Source organism: Pan paniscus, chromosome 5 (genome assembly GCF_029289425.2).
Source record: "Pan paniscus chromosome 5, NHGRI_mPanPan1-v2.0_pri, whole genome shotgun sequence".
NCBI lineage: Eukaryota > Metazoa > Chordata > Mammalia > Primates > Hominidae > Pan > Pan paniscus.
In genome coordinates, this window is record NC_073254.2 from 93,780,159 (window position 1) to 93,800,683 (window position 20,525).

At 37.9% G+C, this 20,525-nt stretch overlaps 1 protein-coding gene across 1 annotated transcript in view; it reads left to right on the forward strand.

Annotated features, from left to right (window-relative positions):
- Positions 1-20,525, forward strand: part of CD109 (CD109 molecule) — a 136,567-nt gene that overhangs the window by 57,310 nt on the left and 58,732 nt on the right. Inside the window, exons 6-15 of the mRNA XM_034962387.3 lie at positions 3,221-3,260; positions 5,520-5,604; positions 10,899-10,995; positions 11,256-11,397; positions 12,091-12,200; positions 14,436-14,660; positions 15,283-15,384; positions 15,472-15,534; positions 16,577-16,753; positions 19,947-20,099. Coding sequence (XP_034818278.3) covers positions 3,221-3,260; positions 5,520-5,604; positions 10,899-10,995; positions 11,256-11,397; positions 12,091-12,200; positions 14,436-14,660; positions 15,283-15,384; positions 15,472-15,534; positions 16,577-16,753; positions 19,947-20,099 — 1,194 coding nt within the window. The remainder of the gene's footprint in view (positions 1-3,220; positions 3,261-5,519; positions 5,605-10,898; positions 10,996-11,255; positions 11,398-12,090; positions 12,201-14,435; positions 14,661-15,282; positions 15,385-15,471; positions 15,535-16,576; positions 16,754-19,946; positions 20,100-20,525) is intronic.

Consider the following 20,525-nt stretch of genomic DNA (forward strand, 5'->3'; position numbering starts at 1 on the left):
TTAATTCTGAAAATTGGTATGGTCTGTTTGCCTAATGGACAATACACTGGACATTACAAAACTAATTTCTGCTTTTCAAATCCCTTGGACAGTAAAATAATTTATTTCTTGATTTGCATTTTACCACATATGAGCACCTTGGGAAGACATTGTGTAGTAGAAAGCATACTGTCAGCACCCACTTCCAAAATGTTTTCTAGATTTATTGGAACAATTTAAAATGTCAGTGAAAAGAAGTACTTTTCTTCCTTTGTGTTCTTCATTTTTCTATGATGGCTGGATGCATTCACTCCTTGGGGCATTCATGTTCCTTCCTTAAAGGGCAGAGTTAAGGTTACTCTGTGGGTCAGTTGCCTCTTCAGGGTTGTTTGATCCTTCTCAAGAGAAGATTATTTTAATGTATTGCAGGAGATGCTGCCTGATAACTGAGGCTGATCTGTTGAGCACTGTAGGAACCAGACTGGGGACAAGAATTGACTCATTTATTCATTTATACTTATGTTTATTCAACAAACGTTGAAGGCATGCTTTACTAGGTTCTGTGCTCTCAAGGATTTCATAGTCTCTTACAGGAGATGGACACAAAGCAAATGATTATCATATACTGTGTTAGGCAAGATGATTGAGTTATAGTCAGGATATTATAGGAGAGAAGGGGCATCTAACCCACCATGGGGAGAGGGCAATCAAGAACAGCTATTTGAAAGAGGCTAAATCCAGATCAATAAATCCAGGACATTCTGTCAGAAATTCAGGTGGAGATGTCTGGCAGGTGGATTTGAGTCTCAATCTGGGATAGAGATAAGGATTTAGGTGTCTTTATTCTTGGAATGGCAGTTAAAACCCTGAGAGCTGATGACAGCCTGAAGAGTGGGAAGAGGGCTCAGCATGGGAAAGGCCAACATTTAAGGATCAGAAAGAGATGCATAAAGGAAACAAGGAAGGGGTCAGAGAGATAATTAGGAATACCAAGAGAACAAAAGACAATGGTGTTTAGAGACTGAGTGAGGGGAAGGAGATGGTCAATGGAAAGATGGAAAATCCAGGATTGATCAGGGACTGGCAATGTAGGAGGCAGAGGGGAGATGGAATTCATTTCAAATATTCTAATGTAAACTACTTATGTGTTAAACAAATGATGACCTAAAACTTAGTTTCAGGCTGTTGTTTAAAGTAGGCTCAAATAAGTAAGTTGATTTCCTATATTTGTAAAAGCTAATAATTTTTATTTAATCAAACACACATTTATTGAGCACTTATTTTGTACTAGGTGCTATAACAGGTTGGCACCCTAAGGGATAAACTATGCGGGATATAAAAATGATCAAAAAGTGAAGTAGTAATATTTAAGCTAAGCCCTGGAAAATGGGGAGGGATGGAAGTACATATAAGTCAAGAATAGGCAAGAGTTAGAGCAAAAACACAGTGCATGAAACCCCAGACACTGTCAGTCTTGAATTATTGTTCTTGACTATGTCTGTCTCCACCACTAGACTCTCTAATGCTGAGGACTGTGATATATAGAGCCTCACATGGTGTTTTGCATGTTGTATTTACTCAATTAATGTTTGCTATATGAATGAAACTTGAGAAACAGAAACATCATAATTGTTACTTATTCCATAGTCTTGTCTGTGCTGGCCTCAGTAATAAAGCAAAAACTAACTTAAAGACTAGCATTCCTATGTTCATTAGTAAAACAGGTAATAGGTAAATTACCTTCTTGATTTGACTTTTGAGAATGACATGTTAGAACTTATAAATGAATCAAATACATGTAATTTATAATGTTACTATATGATATGAAAACAATTTGAGATAGAAGTCACAAATATGAAGTTTCTTAAGACTTTGATCAAAACAACAAAATTTCTTTGAGATTTTCTTTTTTAAAAATTTTTATTTTTCAACAACAGCTAACCAAAGATGGGATCTTCTTTACATGACAATGTTGAAGCCAATTGATACACAATTTATTTTTTAGCATGTTAGTGGTTATATTTGTTTTATATTTTGAAGTGAACTATGGCCTTCTTTTAGGACTGAAAAATAACTTTGTGGTGTACAGATATTTTAGATTAACCAAGGGTACTTGTTAACAAAAGCTATTATTTTATAGCTGCTTCTCCGTGTTTGATTTGATAAATTTGGGAATTAAATTTACAATACAAATTTCATTAGTGGAATTACATAGCCAATTTGGAGAGGTTCTATTTAATGTGCTACCTTGATTTAGAATGAACGATTTAGAAATATGAAGAGTTGACTGGGCATGGTGGCTCATGCCTGTAATCCTAGCACTTTGGGAGGCTGAGGTGTGATTGCTTGAGCTCAGGAGTTTGAGACCAGCCTGGGCAACATGGCAAAATCCTGTTCTACTTAAAAAAAAAAAAAATTAGCTGGGCATAGTGACTTGCCCCTGTGGTCCCAGCTAGTTGGTGGGCTGAGGCAGGAGAATCGCTTGAGTCCAGGAGGTTGAGGCTTCAGTGAGCTCTGTTTGTGCCACTACACTCCAGCCTGGGTGACAAAGTGAGACCCTGTCTGAAAAAACAAAAACAAAAACAACAAAAAAAGGGAGAAATATGAAGAGTTAGATAAATGATACGATAATAGCCCACATTTTCTTGTTGATTGTGGAAAAGGAAATAATTAACAGTATCTATTATAACCACATAGGATGTATTGATTTAAGAATTACAGTAGAAAATAATTCAAGGAATTGGAAAAGTGAAGCATGTTGTTCCATGAAGATTTTGCATCCTTAATTATTTATAAGTATTTGAGTTATGTGTAACTTCATTTTCTCCATTAATTTTTGATAATGATATCCAAAACAAATCTGCAGTTATTTGTTAGTTTGACCTGTGTTATCTTTGCTTCATAAATTCCTGAATTATCTAGTTTAATCTAGTTCTTATTTCACAAATGATGGAAGTCAGATTAAGCAGTTTGTTTAAATGACCTGCAATGAATTATAGAGATAGGTCACCATTTTATGCTAATGGGTTGGCAAGAAAAATTCATGAAATTTTACAGGCTTCATGTTGCAGTTGTCTACAAATACACTTCCATAAATGAAAATAAACAGGTTTGTTCATTGCATCATTATAAATGTAATTTAAAAATTAATTTTCTAAATTGTTTTATGCGAGTAAGTAAGCAAGCAAAATAAATAAGAACTCATATACTTTCTTGTCTTTTTTTCTCCCCTGCCCAATAGGACCAGACATATTATCAATCATTTCAGGTTTCAGAATATGGTAAGAGTTCCTCAATCTATTTTGGAAGAAAAAAACATTTGTTACTTTCAGCAGAGATTAGAGAAATTTTTAAGAGATGTATTATTTGAAGTAAAAAATCTCAATGGAGTTAAAATTCTGGTGTTTTTTAAAGGCCTAACCATATTTTTTTTCCTTTGTAAAAATTCTAAAATCTCATTATACAGAAAAAAGTAGAAAAAAATCACCTATAGTTGCATTGTGCTAGTCTTTTTCTTATCCACAACATGATTTTTCTATTTTTCTACTTTGTTGTGATAAAAAAAATTTAAAATGTTGCACTTAAAAATACTTAACAAATTCTCTTCCATATTTTTCATTTGATTGACATTGGTAAAGATGGTCTGTTTCTCAGGTAAATCCTCTTCTTGCAGGTGCCATACTTACAATATCTGTTAGAAACCCATAGATAAAAACAGTGGGACCCATCTATTTTGTTGGTGAATGGAGAGGAATGAGAGATGAGACTGAAAGCATAGGATCTTAGTATTAGTTATAATTTGAATAGTTATTTTGAGGTTGCACATGCAGTTTTTCATTTGATTTGAGCTTCTTTTTTGAGATTGGGTTTTATTTAGGCAGTAGAAATTATAATATACAGGTAGTAATACCTCAGGCTCTGTGGGCCATATGTCTCTGTTGTTACTACTCAATTTTGCCTTGGTAGCATGAGAGCAGCCAAAGATACTATGTACATGAATGTTGCTGTGGTGCAATAAACTTTATTTTATGGGCATGAAAATTTGAATTTCATATAATTTTCATATGTCATGAAATATTCTTCTTCTTTTGATTTTTTTCAACCAGTTAAAAATTGTAAAAAATGTTCTTGGTTCATGCTGGTCATAGTTTGCTGAACTCTGATCTGTAACTGTGCTCTCCAGTAGCAGGGCCACTTGCCATGTGTGGCTGTTGAGCACTTCAAATGTGGCTAGTCCAAATGGAGACAGCAGATGTCAAAGACTTAGTACAAGAAAAATGAAAGAAAGAAAAATAGTTCATTAATAACCATTTTTAAATTTTGATTATTTGTTGAAAAGATACTATTTTAGATATATAGGGTTAAGTAAAATATAAAAATTAATTTCACCTGCTTATTTTTACTTTAAAAATTTGACTACTAGAAATGAAAAATTACACATATGGCTCCCATTTTATGTCTTTTAGACAGCCCTGATCTAGAAGAATAAGTCAGGGGACCAACATTTTTATAGGCTATCTTTATATCCCATTGTGATGGTATGCTGGGTGGTTGTATGTTGTTGAATGAGGTATAGTGGAGGTGGGGAATTGATTGCAAACCTATGATGTTTGAGGAAGAGGCATTTGGATTTTCTTGGTGGTGGGGGTTGTGGGGGCGGGGTCATAGTTGACTCACGTGACTTTTTGGTCTCCCTGTCCTAGACTGATCTAGAGTCTAGGAGTGTCTTGGTACATTCAGGGCCATTAGCCTTGATTGGAGCTGAAGGTCTGCCCTATATTGTTGACTATTTGGCTTTTTTGATACTTCTCTTATGTTAATTGAATGGTGAGGTGCCTTGTTATGAGAGTGGCCTGTTTCTTTGGTCAGAGAACTATAGAAAAAAAGTTTTATAGACTGTAAAGAAACACACATTTTTTACTCTGGTGGAGTACTTTATATCAATTATGGTATTAGTACTTATAAAATAGTTTATACCTTAATTATTATTATTATTTTTCGAGACGGAGTCTCACTGTGTCACTCAGGCTGGAGTGCAGTGGCATGATCTCGGGTCACAGCAACCACTGCCTGCTGGGTTCAAGCGATTCTCCTGCCTCAGCCTCCTGAGTAGCTGGGATTACAGGCATGCACCACCATGCCCAACAATTTTTGTATTTTTAGTAGAGACAGGATTCACCATGCTGGCCAGGCTGGTCTTGAACTCCTGACCTCAGGTGATCCACCTGCCTCTGCCTCCCGAGTTCTAGAATTACAGGCGTGAGCCACTGTTCCCAGCCTCAAACCTTAATTATATAAAGCTGACCAAACTAGGGATTTCTAGTTTTGGGTGAAACAAAGGGCTTTTCATCTGTCTTAATATGTATTTGGATTCTAATAAATTTAAGTTCAAATAGTACAAATTATTAACTCCTTCACAACAATTTTATTTTTCATTTTATTCAGTGGAAGATGATAGTGAAGTAGATTCTTTAAAAGATTTACCCTTGCTTCTTTGTCTCAAAAAGAAAAAAAGATTTACCCTTGCTTTTCTTTTCCAGTATTACCAAAATTTGAAGTGACTTTGCAGACACCATTATATTGTTCTATGAATTCTAAGCATTTAAATGGTACCATCACGGCAAAGTAAGTGTCATTTTTCTTTTGATATGACTCGAAACCATTATAAAACTGTATGACCAAAAGCTGATTATATACTTCAGAATATTAGGGCAATTTTTGCTTATTAAAATACCTTAGTGGACAGTAAATGACTATTTATAATAAATAAGCATGGGACAGAGCTCCACATTTCTCTGCATCTATCGCTCTGCTTGCAAGCCGACCCAGTCTTAAAATATTTCCCATATTTCTTAGACTTATTAAGGGATTTATATTACAGATAGCACTGTTTTTTTTTCAGATGACATGGAATTGAAGTAACTTATCTTTACTTAAATTCTATTTTTTTCCATTGATAATGGGGATAGAGCTCTTGGGGAAGAGAATTGGTTGCCTTATTGCAATTAACAGATGAGTAAATAATCCACATTTATCCATTATGTCACATCAGACTAACACAGAGACTTCCAACCCACCCAACACAACAGATCTATGGTGGCTGTCATGATTTTGACTCACTGGGTTGAACAACGCATGGCATTTTGTTTTGCTGAGGCAAAAAGCATCGTCAGAGTTCCAGACTAATTGTTCTCTGAAGTGCAGGCTGGGATTGCCCTCAAGTAATTCAAGGACTCTTCTCTTGTAGCTTGAGAGTGAAGTTCAGATTCTTTAGTTTATCTTGCAGGGCTCTTTTCTGGATTCATGTCTTTTGAAACATTCCGCCTTTCTCTACTCCAGCCCATTCTCTACTGTCCCAAACTCTATTCTGAAATTTTACTTTAGCTTCTAAAAATGTAAAATGCTTTTTCTGACTAATAGGCCATTACGTAGGTAATTTCAAGGCTTACTACTTGCCCCCAACCCTCCTTATACCCCTCATAATACTAGTCACACAGAGCTGCTGTTTGCTCGTCCACCTTTCCGAAGGTGGCTCTGTGTCTTGTGTACTACAGCACCTTGGTGCCTACTACAGTGCCAACCATGGAGTAGGTATCCAATATATACCTATTGAAAGAACAAATAGGCCAGGCACAGTGGCTCACACCTGTAATGCCAGCACTTTGGGGGGCTGAGGAGGGTGGATCACTTGAGACCAGGAGTTTGAGGCTAGCTTGGCCAACATGGCAAAACTCCATCTCTACTAAAAATACAAAAATTAGCTGGGCATGGTGGCACACTCCCAGCTACTCGGGAGGGTGAGGCATGAGAATTGCTTGAACCTGGGAGGCGGAGATTGCAGTGAGCCAAGATTGTACCATTGCACTTCAGCCTGGGTGATAGAGGGAGACTTTGTCTCAAAAAAAAAAAAAAAAAAAAAAAAAGAAAGAACAAATAGATAAGCAACATAACCCTTAAGATTTCAGCTCTAAGCTGTATGTAGCACAGCAAAGGTCTTCATACCAAATCAAAAGCCGGGTATTTGGAGTTCTGTGGATATAGGAAAAAAGAAATTCAGTTTCTCTTATATCCTCATTCAACAATCAACACAGAAGACTTCTGTGACTTCTGGTCATGAAGAGTTGGGTGAGGATTTCTCTCCACCAAAACCCAATCACTCAGTTCTGCAGGGGACACCAGCTGGGTCTCCTCTAGTTCAGTTCAAGTCTGATACTATCTACTGGGAGACAGCATCAGATCATAGATGAGGACTCACTCCAAGGCTGCCCCCCCCCACTGCAGATGCCACTCACAAGTAATAGATTGTCACCTGTACTTCTGACTGATTGGCTGTAAATCGGAGTTCCCACTACCTTCTCTTTGGGTTTGACTAATTTGCTGGAGCTGCTCACAGGACTCAGGAAAACACTTTACTGGCTTATTGCAAAGGATTTTACAATGGATAGAGATGAAGAGCTGGAAGAGTTACGTCAGGCGAGGCATGTGGGAAGCAACACGGAGCTTCCATGCCCTTTCTGAGCATGCCGCCCTCCAGGAACCTCCATGTTTTCAGCTCTCTGGAAGTTCTCCAGAGCCTTTCCTTTTGGGTTTTTATGTTTTCTTTTCCTTTTTTTTAATTTATTTTTATTTTTTCATTTACCACTGATCAGAAGGGAAGGTATTATTTTATAATGTTTTTGTCCTTTTTTGTGCTATGGCTGCTTTCAGAGAAAAAAATTCCGTGTTTTGTTAATGATACTATCCTGGAATATTTTGATATATATATATTTTTTAAGTGATGAAGTCTCACTCTCTCACAGGCTGGAGTCCAGTGGTGCAGTCGTAGCTCACTGCATCCCTGAACACCTGGGCTCAAGCGATCTTCCCACCTCAGCCTCCCAAGTAGCTAGGACTACAGGTGGGAGCCACCACGCCTGGCTAATTTTTTTTCCTTTATAGAGATGGGGTCTTGCCATTTTCTCCAGGCTGGTCTTGAACTCCTGGCCTCACATGATACTCCTGCCTTGGTCTCCTAAAGTGCTGAGACTACAGGCATGTTCCACCACTCCTGGGCTGATTTGCTTTTCAAAAATTAGTCAAGCTTTTATTTTCTGAGTGATTAATTTATCCCAAATGCTTCCAGGTTCTGTTTGGGACAATAATTGTATCTTTGTTTCACAATTATTATAACCAGCTTGGTGTTTGGAAAACTAAATCTGCTTCACATTAAAGTCAAAATTAAAAATTTTTATGTCTGAGAGTACTTTAAATTATATTTGGATTTTAAAGATCCTTTTACTACCATGTGATATAAATCTGTTAAAATACAATATCCTGGCATTCTAGTTTTGCTTTTATTTAATCTTTAGCACGATACAAGTAGAGTCAGGTTTCGAAGACTCTTGAATGAGTGAATTTGATGCTAAGGTTGCTAACCAGGGTTTCCACTGACTTTACTGTTTTTGTTTGGAAGTGTGGTGCTTTTGAACTTGGATTTTTTTTTTTTCTTCTTAGTTTGGAATATGCTATATTTTAAGATTTGCTTTTGAGTTGAGTTGATCCAGATGAGGGGCTGTTTCTGTGTTCAGTTAATGGATTCAGGAAGCAGCCATTTACTGCTGTGATTTATAGACTGCAAAGCAAAATTGACTTCCATGTCTGGCTCAGCATTTCACAATAGAGATAGAAGCAACCCAGGAAATGTACTTAAAAAAGGCTTTATGGGCCGGGCGCAGTGACTCACGCCTGTAATCCCAGCACTTTGGGAGGCCGAGGTGGGCGGATCACAAGGTCAGGAGATCGAGACCATCTTGGCTAACACGGTAAAACCCCGTCTCTACTGAAAATACAAAAAATTAGCCGGGCGCGGTGGCGGGTGCCTGTAGTCCCAGCTACTCGGGAGGCTGAGGCAGGAGAATGGCGTGAACCTGGGAGGCGGAGCTTGCAGTGAGCCGAGATTGTGCCACTGCAATCCAGCCTGGGCTAAAGAGCGGGACTCCGTCTCAAAAAAAAAAAAAAAAAAAAAAAAAAAAAAAAGCCTTTCTGGCAGTAAAATGTATTGCCTCTTCTTCACATGAAGAGACTTTCCTATAATGAGAGAGGATAAGATTAATACATAGAAAGAAAAGTAGCAGAGAATATTTGACTCACGAAGCTAAGTTTGGGCCAGGTGAGGTGGCTCGTGCCTATAATCCCAGCACTTTTTTTGGGGGGCCAAACTGGGTGGATCACTTGAGGTCAGGAGTTTGAGACCAGCCTGGCCAATATGGTGAAACTCCATTTCTACTGAAAATACAAAAATTAGCTGGGTGTAGTGGCAGACGCCTATAATCCCAGCTATTCGGGAGGCTGAAGCAGAGAATTGATTGAACCCGGGAGGCAGAGGTTGCAGTGAGCCTAGATCGCACCACTGCACTCCAGCCTGGGTGACAGAGCGAGACTCTGTCTCAAAAAATAAAATAAAATTCGCTGGACATGGTGGTGTGCGCTTGTCATCCCAGCTACTCAGGAGGCTGAGGCAGGAGAATCTCTTGAACCCCTGAGGTGGAGGTTGCAGTGAGCCGAGATCATGCCACTGCATCCAGCCTGGGTGACAGAGTGAGACTGTGTCTAAACACACACACACACACACACACACAAACCCAGAAACTAAGTTTGGTACTACAGATTTTAAAAATTATTCTTATTTTAAATTTTCTGGCAAAAAATCAATTTTTGACAGCCATGAGCACATTTGGTGCTTCAGAATCTATGGTGTAATAAACCTTCCTGGCTAATATTGGAACATGCAGCAATAGACCATGGTGATTGCACTATCAGCTGACATTTAAAAATCTTCTAAAGCTGCGAAGTTTCGTGGGCATTCAGTTAATGGGCCAGTCCAGATTTCTAGGAGTGAAAGATTTACGTAATCTTTAAAAAATCTTTGGACAGGAAACTGTCACTTCCAATTATGATCAGGTATTTTCTGGAGTCTTTCAGATGGTCAGAGGTTGGGCAGAGTGTGTGTTAAGAACTGTTTTAAGCTACTATAGTTAAAAGTCTTCCCATTTGGGAAACTTAATTTCAAGGATCACCATTTATTTTTTATTTATTTATTTATTTTTTGAGTTGGAGTCTCGCTCTGTTGCCCAGGCTGGAGTGCAGTGGCACAATCTTGGCTCACTGCAGCCTCCACCTCCTGGGTTCAAACAGTTCTCTGCCTCAGCCTACAAGTAGCTGGGATTACAGGCACCCACCACCACGCCTGGCTAATTTTTTTGTATTTTTAGTAGAGATGGGGTTTCACCATCTTGGCCAGGCTGGTCTTGAACTCCTGACCTCGTGATCCACCAGCCTCGGCCTCCCAAAGTGCTGGGATTACAGGCATGAGCCACCATGCCCATCCAGGATCACCGTTTATTAAAGACATTTTTATTGGGTTTAGTTTAAAAAATTATAGTAGGAGTGTTTTTAATGTAACTTTTTTCTTTTTAAAATTTTCTCTTTTTAGTGTTTTGCCATCCCATAATGTATTTTTTTTTAATTTATTTATTTTGAGACAGAGTCTTGCTGTGTTGTCCAGGCTGGAGTGCAGTGATGCGATCTCGGCTCACTGCAACCTCCACCTCCTGGGTTCAAGCAGTTCTCCTGCCTCAGCCTCCAAAATAGCTGGGAGTACAGGTGCCTGCCACCATGTCCAGCTAATTTTTGTATTTTTAGTAGAGACAGGGTTTCACTATGTTGGCCAGGCTGGTCTTGCACTCCTGACCTCGTGATCCACCCACCTCGGCCTCCCAAAGTGCTGGGATTACAGGCGTGAGCCACCGCGCCCAGCCCAGTGTAATTTTTTAAAATGTTAGATTGCTAATTGCTAATGTATGCTATTGAAAGTAGTATTTTTGTTGTGTTCTGACAATATCAAGTTGATACATAAAAAGACTATGTTTATAATTATTCAGGTATACATATGGGAAGCCAGTGAAAGGAGACGTAACGCTTACATTTTTACCTTTATCCTTTTGGGGAAAGAAGAAAAATATTACAAAAACATTTAAGGTAACTTTTGCAGACACTTTATAACTTGTGATGGGTAAAATATGTGTATTTTTCTAGAAATAAGATTTAGTACTGAATTAACAAAAAGTTAACTGTAAGAAAATCAAGAGCTTTCCAGCATTGAACAAATGAGAATTTATGCAATTATAGCGATTAAAATGGTACCAGAGCTATCATATTGTTGTGACTTAGTTTGAGTTTTATTTCTAAAATTTGAATTGCTAAAATGGTAAATAATACTGAACTTTTAAACAAAACAGATAAATGGATCTGCAAACTTCTCTTTTAATGATGAAGAGATGAAAAATGTAATGGATTCTTCAAATGGACTTTCTGAATACCTGGATCTATCTTCCCCTGGACCAGTAGAAATTTTAACCACAGTGACAGAATCAGTTACAGGTTTGTAGACTTTAAAGTGGAGGTAAAACTATTCATGTGACACTGCTTTATCATCTTTCTTATTATAACTGGCACTTTCATTTGGGAGCATCATTGACTTTCTAAAGATGCTATTTAATGTTGAAATTGTTATGACTGTTAGTCTAAGTTGCAGGATGATTTTATAATGGGGGACCTTATTTTCTATGAAAGTCACTACTTCAACCACATGTGATAGCTCTTTTTAATTTTTTTTTCCATTTCTACTCTTTCCCCCTGAAAACTACATGGAAAGGCTTACATTTTCAGCTGGTAACCTTCTTCTTTTTAAAATCACTGAAATCTCAGCTGTTCCTAGACAGTTTTCACTTTTAATAAGAAAATAAAGTTGAGTTTCTTGGACCTTTCTGTTACTATTTCAACAACTTTAGCCAATCCCCGAAAGAGCAAAAGACTATTCTTTCATTGGCCTTAATTTGCTGCTGTTGTACATGTCACTGTGGTAGAATGGCAGCAATGGTGCTTAGAAGGGATCCATAGAGAACATAATAGAACTGTGTGGTGCTTGTAGTGTCAAAGTCAATATGGGAATGAGGCTTATGTGCCCTGATATTTTTAACCCTTTTTGCAATGGTTAGATGGAGAGATTTGGTGGATAGAAGCTTTTGGTGAAACATTACTTTTGCTTTCTAAATTGTGCAATTTCCAAAAAAGGCATTTCAAGAAATGCAAGCACTAATGTGTTCTTCAAGCAACATGATTACATCATTGAGTTTTTTGATTATACTACTGTCTTGAAGCCATCTCTCAACTTCACAGCCACTGTAAGTTGGTATATTTATTTCCAGTCCATAGCAGTAAGTTCAGCTTAATGAAATAGAATGGGAAATAATATTTTCAATGCTTTTCTAAAAATTTAAGCCAAAAAGTATATAACTTTGTCTCTTTAGATATGTGGGGCATGTAGATTTGTTTCCAAATGACCTTTGTCTATTTTTTCTAAAAAAGTAGTTTTCAACAACAGTAAAAATATTTTTTGAAAATGTATTTTTTTTACAAGCAATTTAAGTTAGATGTGGATTGCTACACTGAAGCTTTTATTAATTAATTGAAATAATTACATGGTAGTCAAAAATTTCAATTTCAATTTGGTTTTTATAATGATTAATTGTAGTTCTAACAAAGATGTTACATTAAAAAATTATCAACAAATCTCATTTTTTGGAGATAATGTTGAATTAACACATTAATTGTGTGAATTTTGACAATGAGCAAGGCATGGTGTTGGGCAGGGCTATAGAGCCAAGAAGGGCTCAGTCCCTACTCTCAGGTTCACAGTTTTTGTGATGGTGACAGGAAAATATATACTTAACTATAACTCATGGCAGATTAAGATTAGTGTTACAAATTAATTTCTGTAGGGATTTAAAGCAGGGGTTGCCAAACTTTTTCTGCAAAGGGCTAGAGAGTAAATATTTTCAGCTTTGTGGCCATGTGGTCTTTGTCACAGCTACTCAGCCCTGCCATTGTAGTGTGAAAGCAGCCATAGCCAATTTATAAATAAGTGAGAGTGGAATGTGTTCCAGTAAAACTTTGTTTACAAACATACTGGATTGGCCTATCAGCTTGCAGTAGTTGGCTGATCTCTGATTTAAAGAAAGGAGGAGTCAGGCCTGGCGTGGTGGCTCATGCCTGTAATCCCAGCACCTTGGGAGGCCGAGGTAGGCGGATCACCTGAGGTTAGGAGTTCGAGACCAGCCTGACCAACATGGAGAAACCCCATCTCCACTAAAAACACAAAAAATTAGCCGGGCGTGGTGGCACATGCCTGTTAATTCCAACTACTCGGGAGGCTGAGGCAGAAGAATCGCTTGAACCCGGGAGGCGGAGGTTGTGGTGAGTGGAGATTGCGCCATTGCACTCCAGCCTGGGCAACAAAAGTGGAACTCCATTTCAAAAAAAAAAACTAAAACAACAAAGAAAGAATGGAGGGGTCACTTGTTGAATGGGTCGGTAGATGTTTCAGGTAGTTTCTGATTTCAATGATCTTAATTTAGGCAGTTTGAAAAAGTCAGTTTAAAAAATTGAGGCTGCAAATGGTAATTTCTGAATGAGTAGAGTGAAACCATGGGCGTTCAGAGGGGGAGAGTTGGCTGTGGGATAGGCATGGGGGTTATTATGGGATGCTTTATGGAAGAGGATGGTCTAAACTGTTTTTTAAAAGATTAGTTGGGTTTTAAATGCTTGGGCATGGGAGTGGGAGGTGGGGAGCAAGATAAGAAGTGAGACAAGAAGGAGAGGTCTGGCTGGCAAGTTCGGGGTGCACTCAGGTAGTGTTTGAGGGAGACTGCTCAGGCTGTGTGCAGGAGGATGGCTGTAGCCCAGGAGTGAGGAGATGGGCAGCCTTGTGGTGGTAGCTGTGGGAGTGGAGAGGATGGAAGAGAGAAGCATAGGACTTTGGTGTTCATTGGATTTGGGGGGTGGGGAGAGGGAGGGAAAATTCAGAAATGTAAAGTCTTGCAAAATCCTGATGTTAGCAAAAATAGGAAAATGACATGGTTGCTCATTTTAGATGTGTGAATTCAAGGTGTCCAGGATATCCAAGTAGAAATTTCCTGCAGGTAATTGGAGGTGTTGGGCATGAACTCCAGAGAAAGGCAAGGATGGGAATTTTGGCTTTAGGGTACAATCACAGAGATGACAAGCTAAGCAATAGGAGTGCTGAGACCTTGGAGGAAGGGAGAAGAACAGATGTCCAAAATTCCCACATTTAGGGAGAGGAAAGAGGAACTGAAAAGGACACTGAGAGGATGCAGAAAGAGAGGTAGGAAGTGAAGGGGGTTATTTTGGAGCCGTGAAAGTTAAGGGAATCCATAATATTAACAAGGGAGTAATCAGTGATGTTGGATGCCTCCTAGAGAGAGGCCGCTGAATCTGGATATTATAGTGCTACCAATAATTTTTGAGAGTTCAATTTCATGAGAATACTACAGATGGAAACTGTATTTAATCGTACTTAAATGCTTTGTGTTTTTAAGATGTTTTGTTTTGACCATTAGGTGAAGGTAACTCGTGCTGATGGCAACCAACTGACTCTTGAAGAAAGAAGAAATAATGTAGTCATAACAGTGACACAGAGAAACTATACTGAGTACTGGAGCGGATCTAACAGTGGAAATCAGAAAATGGAAGCTGTTCAGAAAATAAATTATACTGTCCCCCAAAGTGGAACTTTTAAGATTGAATTCCCAATCCTGGAGGATTCCAGTGAGCTACAGTTGAAGGTGCCATCTGTTTCCCATCATTGTGTCACTGCAACAACACCATTACAGTTGTAATCTTGTGGTAGGCACTCAACCTGTCAGAACTGAAAGTACATAGGAAGTGGACACATGTTTCTGTTTTACAAAATGGAGGAGGGTGGTAAAAGTAATTTAATGACAGTGGCTGAAGGTTAGACTAAATTTTTCCTTGTAAGTTCATTTCGAAGAGCACAGTAAAATATAGCAATGTGAAGATATGATGGAGAATTTCCTCAAATCCCCAGTCTAGTGTTTGAGGTCAGTCATTTGAAATTTTATTTTGACAGGAACTGAAATGAAAGATAAATATATACACATATATATATACACACATATATGTGTGTGTGTGTATGTGTGTGTGTGTGTGTATATATATATATATATATATATATATATATATTCCTTTCCTGTGTTTTAAAGCTATCAGTTTCTTTACAGTATAAGCTATAAAATGATGAAAATCCAATGTCTGGTGAATGTATTTTTCTTGCATTAAAAAAAAGTGAAGATGAATTTGGTCTTTAATAATTGTTCAGCAGGTAGCATCTCTTCTCAAGGTGTTACTAAAGATGAACATTTACAGCTCCTTTTTCTTTTATTATAGGCCTATTTCCTTGGTAGTAAAAGTAGCATGGCAGTTCATAGTCTGTTTAAGTCTCCTAGTAAGACATACATCCAACTAAAAACAAGAGATGAAAATATAAAGGTAATGCTTACAATTCACTTGAGAATTACAATATAATTGGACTATCTTGCTTTAGATATGTACATATTAATTAAGGTTTTTTTCTAGGTGGGATCGCCTTTTGAGTTGGTGGTTAGTGGCAACAAACGATTGAAGGAGTTAAGCTATATGGTAATCTCTTATAGAATCTAAATTTATGATCTATTATAGAATCATCTTTTTATTCACTTTTAAGTTCTGGGGTACATGTGCAGGTTTGTTATATAGCTAAACTCATGTCATGGGGGTTTGTTGTACAGATTATTTCATCACCCAGGTATTAAGCCTAGTACCCATTAGTTATTTTTCCTGATCCTCTCCCTCCTCCTACCCTCCACCCTCCCGTAGGACCCAGTGTCGGTTGTTCCCCTCTATGTGTCCATGTTTTCTCATCATTTAGTGTGCACTTATAAGTGAGAACATGTGGTATTTGGTTTTCTGTTCCTGCATTAGTTTGCTAAGGATAGTGGCCTCCAGCTCCACCCATCTTCCTGCAAAGGACCTGATTTTATTCTTTTTAATAGCTGCATAGTATTCCGTAGTGTATGTGTACCACGTTTTCTTTATCCAGTCCACCTTTGATGGGCATTTAGGTTGAGAATCATCTTAAATGGTGTCTACCTTATATCTGCACTAAACTTATTAATTTTTATAACAGCCTCATACCTTTTTAGCCTGTCGTTTTTACATTGCAATCAAATAAAAAACCTTTTTTATTTCTTCACCTATATTTGCATTTCCAATTTAAAATAGATAACTAAACCTTGTTTTATGTTTAAAATTTAAATTTCTATTTGATAAGCAATATATATTCATTACAGAAAATTATACAATGTAAGAAAAATGAAAAAGATAATAAAAAGTGCTATCCATGACCACGTAATTTTGCTAATTCAGCTTTCCCAATGGTGCCCTGTATTCCTTGCAATCAAAAATAGATTCTTGACTATGAAGCTACTGTTGCTCCAATCAGTATTACTTTAATCTTCCCATTTTCTTTTTCTCAGTGTATGCTCTCTGTGTTTGTCAGAGAGGTTTTCCTGCATTCCAAAAGACTTTGAAGCTGGTTTAATTCAAGAATTTGTGTGTATGCATACAATTATGATTAATGTAGCTTCAGATGAGATCCTACTAGGTTTGGCAATAAATTAAACCCATCTACTGTTCTTTTCAGGTAGTATCCAGGGGACAGTTGGTGGCTGTAGGAAAACAAAATTCAACAATGTTCTCTTTAACACCAGAACATTCTTGGACTCCAAAAGCCTGTGTAATTGTGTATTATATTGAAGATGATGGGGAAATTATAAGTGATGTTCTAAAAATTCCTGTTCAGCTTGTTTTTAAAAATAAGGTAAGATTTAAGGTAATGATGTTTAAAAGAAAACTTTATATTAGTGAAGTCTGAGAAATGTAATATTTCTTTAGAAAAGTATCATTAAGCCAAATTGGTTAGAAATTTATATTATTCTATTTCTAGAACTATGGTTAAACTTTTCAATATTTAGCATTACATATATATTTTCACTTGTGGAGTTATTGGGGATTGATAGTCTATTTGTAAACTATGGTTCTGGTCTTTAAGACTTTAACTCAGATCATGAAGCTGTTTCAGAATTTTTCAAATGGTTGAATTAATATTGCTCAGGAGTGAAATTCCAGTGGTAACATAGAATTCGTGTGGTGTTGATATTGCAGTGATATAAAGGGTGTGGGAGGGAGTGAGGCCATCTAGGATAATACGTAGAAGCAGAGCTGGGCTTTCATTAATCTATTTAATTAGCTGGAAACTAGCCCAGGGCAACTTTTCAATGAGCTTGATTACCCTGCATGTGAGGATCTGTGTGGAGTCTGGTCTCCAAGTGCACCAGTGCCTTTTATAGCCTAATGTGACCAGCTTGAGTAGGAAATCCCTTTGGACCCCAGCTCTGAAAAGAAACCTGATTGCATCATCTCATGTATATAAGAATGAGCCATTGCTGTCACTAACAACTGCTGCCCTTTCCATCCTCTTATGTAAAAAATTATTCCTTTAAATAGTGATTTGCAGAGTATGGTTCTTCTATTTCTTTTTCCTTTATTTGTTAAAATATTTGAGAAGTAACAGTAGTGATCTGTACTTTCTTTTTTAAAATTTGTATTTATTTATTTTTTGAGACTAGGTTATAAGACTGGCTAATTTTTGTATTTTCGGTAGAGAGAGGGTTTTGCCATGTTGCCCAGGTTGGTCTCTAACTCCTGGGCTCAGGAGATCCACCTGCCTCAGCCTCTCAAGGTGCCGGGATTACAGACATGAGCCACTGCGCCAGGCCTGTACTTTAGTTTTGTTGAGAATTATTACTCTCACTTTGATTGTTAAAATATAATACAAACTTCTATTTTTTTAGCTTATGAAAAGAGTTCTTAAAAAGATAACACTGTGTTTTGTTAGTGGTAGAGCACAATTTTTGACTTCTAGTGATCCTAGTAATTGCCTGACAAAGGTGAATTTTAAAGTAGAAGTTATGGAGGCTTAAACATCTCAGAAAGCAAGACCAGGTTCTAAAGCTGGTTACAGTGTAAAAGATCACAGACTTTGAGGAAGCAGAGTGTATGAATAGCATACTTTCAAGTAATTTCTTAGCTATAAGAGAAAGGAATTAGTTTCAGTTCCATTTGCAACTATATATCTTTCTCTTATTTTTATGTGATAATCATCACATTTATAAAGAAACAACATAATTAGAAATGGAATATGTCTAAGCAAGAGAAAGTTAGTGAATGTTTATTAATGTTCAGTAATGACTATGGAATAAATGAATGAGCTGTAGGAGCGGCAAGAGATTTAGGTTTAGAAATCATCCACAGAGAAGTGCAAGTTGAAGCCATGGGGCTCTGAGGTACAGAGTATAGAGTGAGAAGTACAAGGTCTAAGACTGAGTCTTGAACATGCTGCTCCCTCTCCCCCATGCTTTAGTGTGTAGGTGGAGAAAGTAACCTACATACAGTGGTTTGAGAGGCATGTCAGAAAAAAATTGCACTGGACAAGTTAAACAGGTAAGGAAGGCTTTATTCAAGACTATTGCAATAGAAGAGAGAGATGATAAACTCAACTCTGCTGAAACAAAAGGCAGAAGAGTCTTTAAGCACTGGGGTGAACTCATATGAAAGTGCTGGAGGACATTGTTGGGAGGTTGGTCAATGTGATTAGGTAGTCTGTGTTTGCTAATTAGTACTTGCTGAAGTTAGGTTTCCACCCTCCCGCAGAGAATGAGATCAATTGGGACTCTGTCTTTCTTGATGATTATACTTCAAAAGGATGGCTCTGAGGACCTTGAGAAAGACATGCCTGGGTTGTAAAACTGGCCAGAGGCTGGGAAAAGATTTACATCTCAGAGAGTTGGAGAAAGAATTTATAATTGCATGTTTTCTAAAATAAATGCTCTAAGAAAAGGGAGCTCAGGGGCTTATAGTTAGGAAGAAGCCTGTCTTTGTAAAGTCAGTCAACTTGAGGGGAATGTTAAGGCCCTCTTCGTCAGGCATTATAATCATTGGCATAGCAGAATGTTGAGATAGAGCTAGATGAAATGAAAATTCCCAGCAGGGGCCGGGCACTGTGGCTCACGCCTGTAATCCCAGCACTTTGGGAGGCTGAGGCAGGCGGATCACCTGTGGTCAGGAGTTGGAGACCAGCCTGGCCAACATGGTGAAACCCTGTCTCTACTAAAAAAGTTACAAAAATTAGCCGGGCATGGTGGTGGGCGCCTGTAATCCCAGCTACTTGGGAGGCTGAGGCAGGAGAATCACTTGAACCCAGGAGGCAAAGGTTGCAGTGAGCCGAGATTGCGCCATTGTACTCTAGCCTGGGCAACAAGAGGGAAACTCCATCTCAAAAACAAAAAAAGAAAATGCCCAGTAGGCAGGGGCCTCATGACAAGGCCATTTGGTTCAGCGGTGATGCAATGACTGATGCTCTTTATAAAGTATTAGTAGTTCCAGGACCATGCTTTCCTGAGGGTAATGGTGAGGAAGTTTAGAAGGCTATGGAGACAGAGCATGAGGGCCTGGACTAGTGTTTGCTCTAACCACCACTCCCTTGGAAAGGCCACCCCTCACCCTCAGTCCAGGTGGTTCTATGAGTCCCCGAGGAGCTCTCCTTGCCTTCACTTCTAAGCTCATGTCACCAACATGTAGGCATCTGCAGTTTCTTTCCTCTTTCGTGTTTCTCCTTTGTATACTGGCCTTCCCCAGGTATGCTAGACACTGCTGTCTTCTACTCAGCACTGGCTGGGATCTGAGGGGTGGGAGATGGAGAAAGGGAAGAAAAAAGACAGAATTAAAGAATAATTTAGATGTATACCACTGTGAGAAGTTCTATGACTTGCAAACACTCTGGGAGTAGTTTTTTTATTCCTTTCCCTAGAGAAGGGTTATGTATGGTTTTAGAATTATCCCCGAGCCAAGGCAAATGTAGAATCTTTGCTATATTTTGAGCCAGTGGTCTGCTATTGGCAAGAATATGCTTTAAAAAAGTGAAATAAGTTAATCTTCCTTTCTCTCTTTTTTAGATAAAGCTATATTGGAGTAAAGTGAAAGCTGAACCATCTGAGAAAGTCTCGCTTAGGATCTCTGTGACACAGCCTGACTCCATAGTTGGGATTGTAGCTGTTGACAAAAGTGTGAATCTGATGAATGCCTCTAATGATATTACAATGGAAAATGTGAGTTTAGCTATTTTTTTCATTATGAAAATATGTATTACAAGAGAAAGAGGAAACTTTATTGTATTACTTTAAATATTTAAAGAACATTTCATTAGTTCCTTTGCATGTGTAAGTCAATAATTAGTAAAGCTTCCAAATAAAAAGTAATCTGTATCGTAATGGTTATGTTGGAAAGAAGCTTATGTGGTTAAGTGTCCTTGCTCTCTTTCATCAGAATTATCACCTAAAGTTAGATGGGAGGAATAAATTCTGGAGGTCTGTGGTACAACATGGTGACTGTAGTTAATGATAATGTACCATATACTTGAAAATTGCTAAAAGAGTAGATTTGAAATGTTCTCACCACAAAAAATGATCAGTATGTAGTATGCAAGGTGATAGATATGTTAATTAGCTTAATCATTCCACAGTATATACAAATAT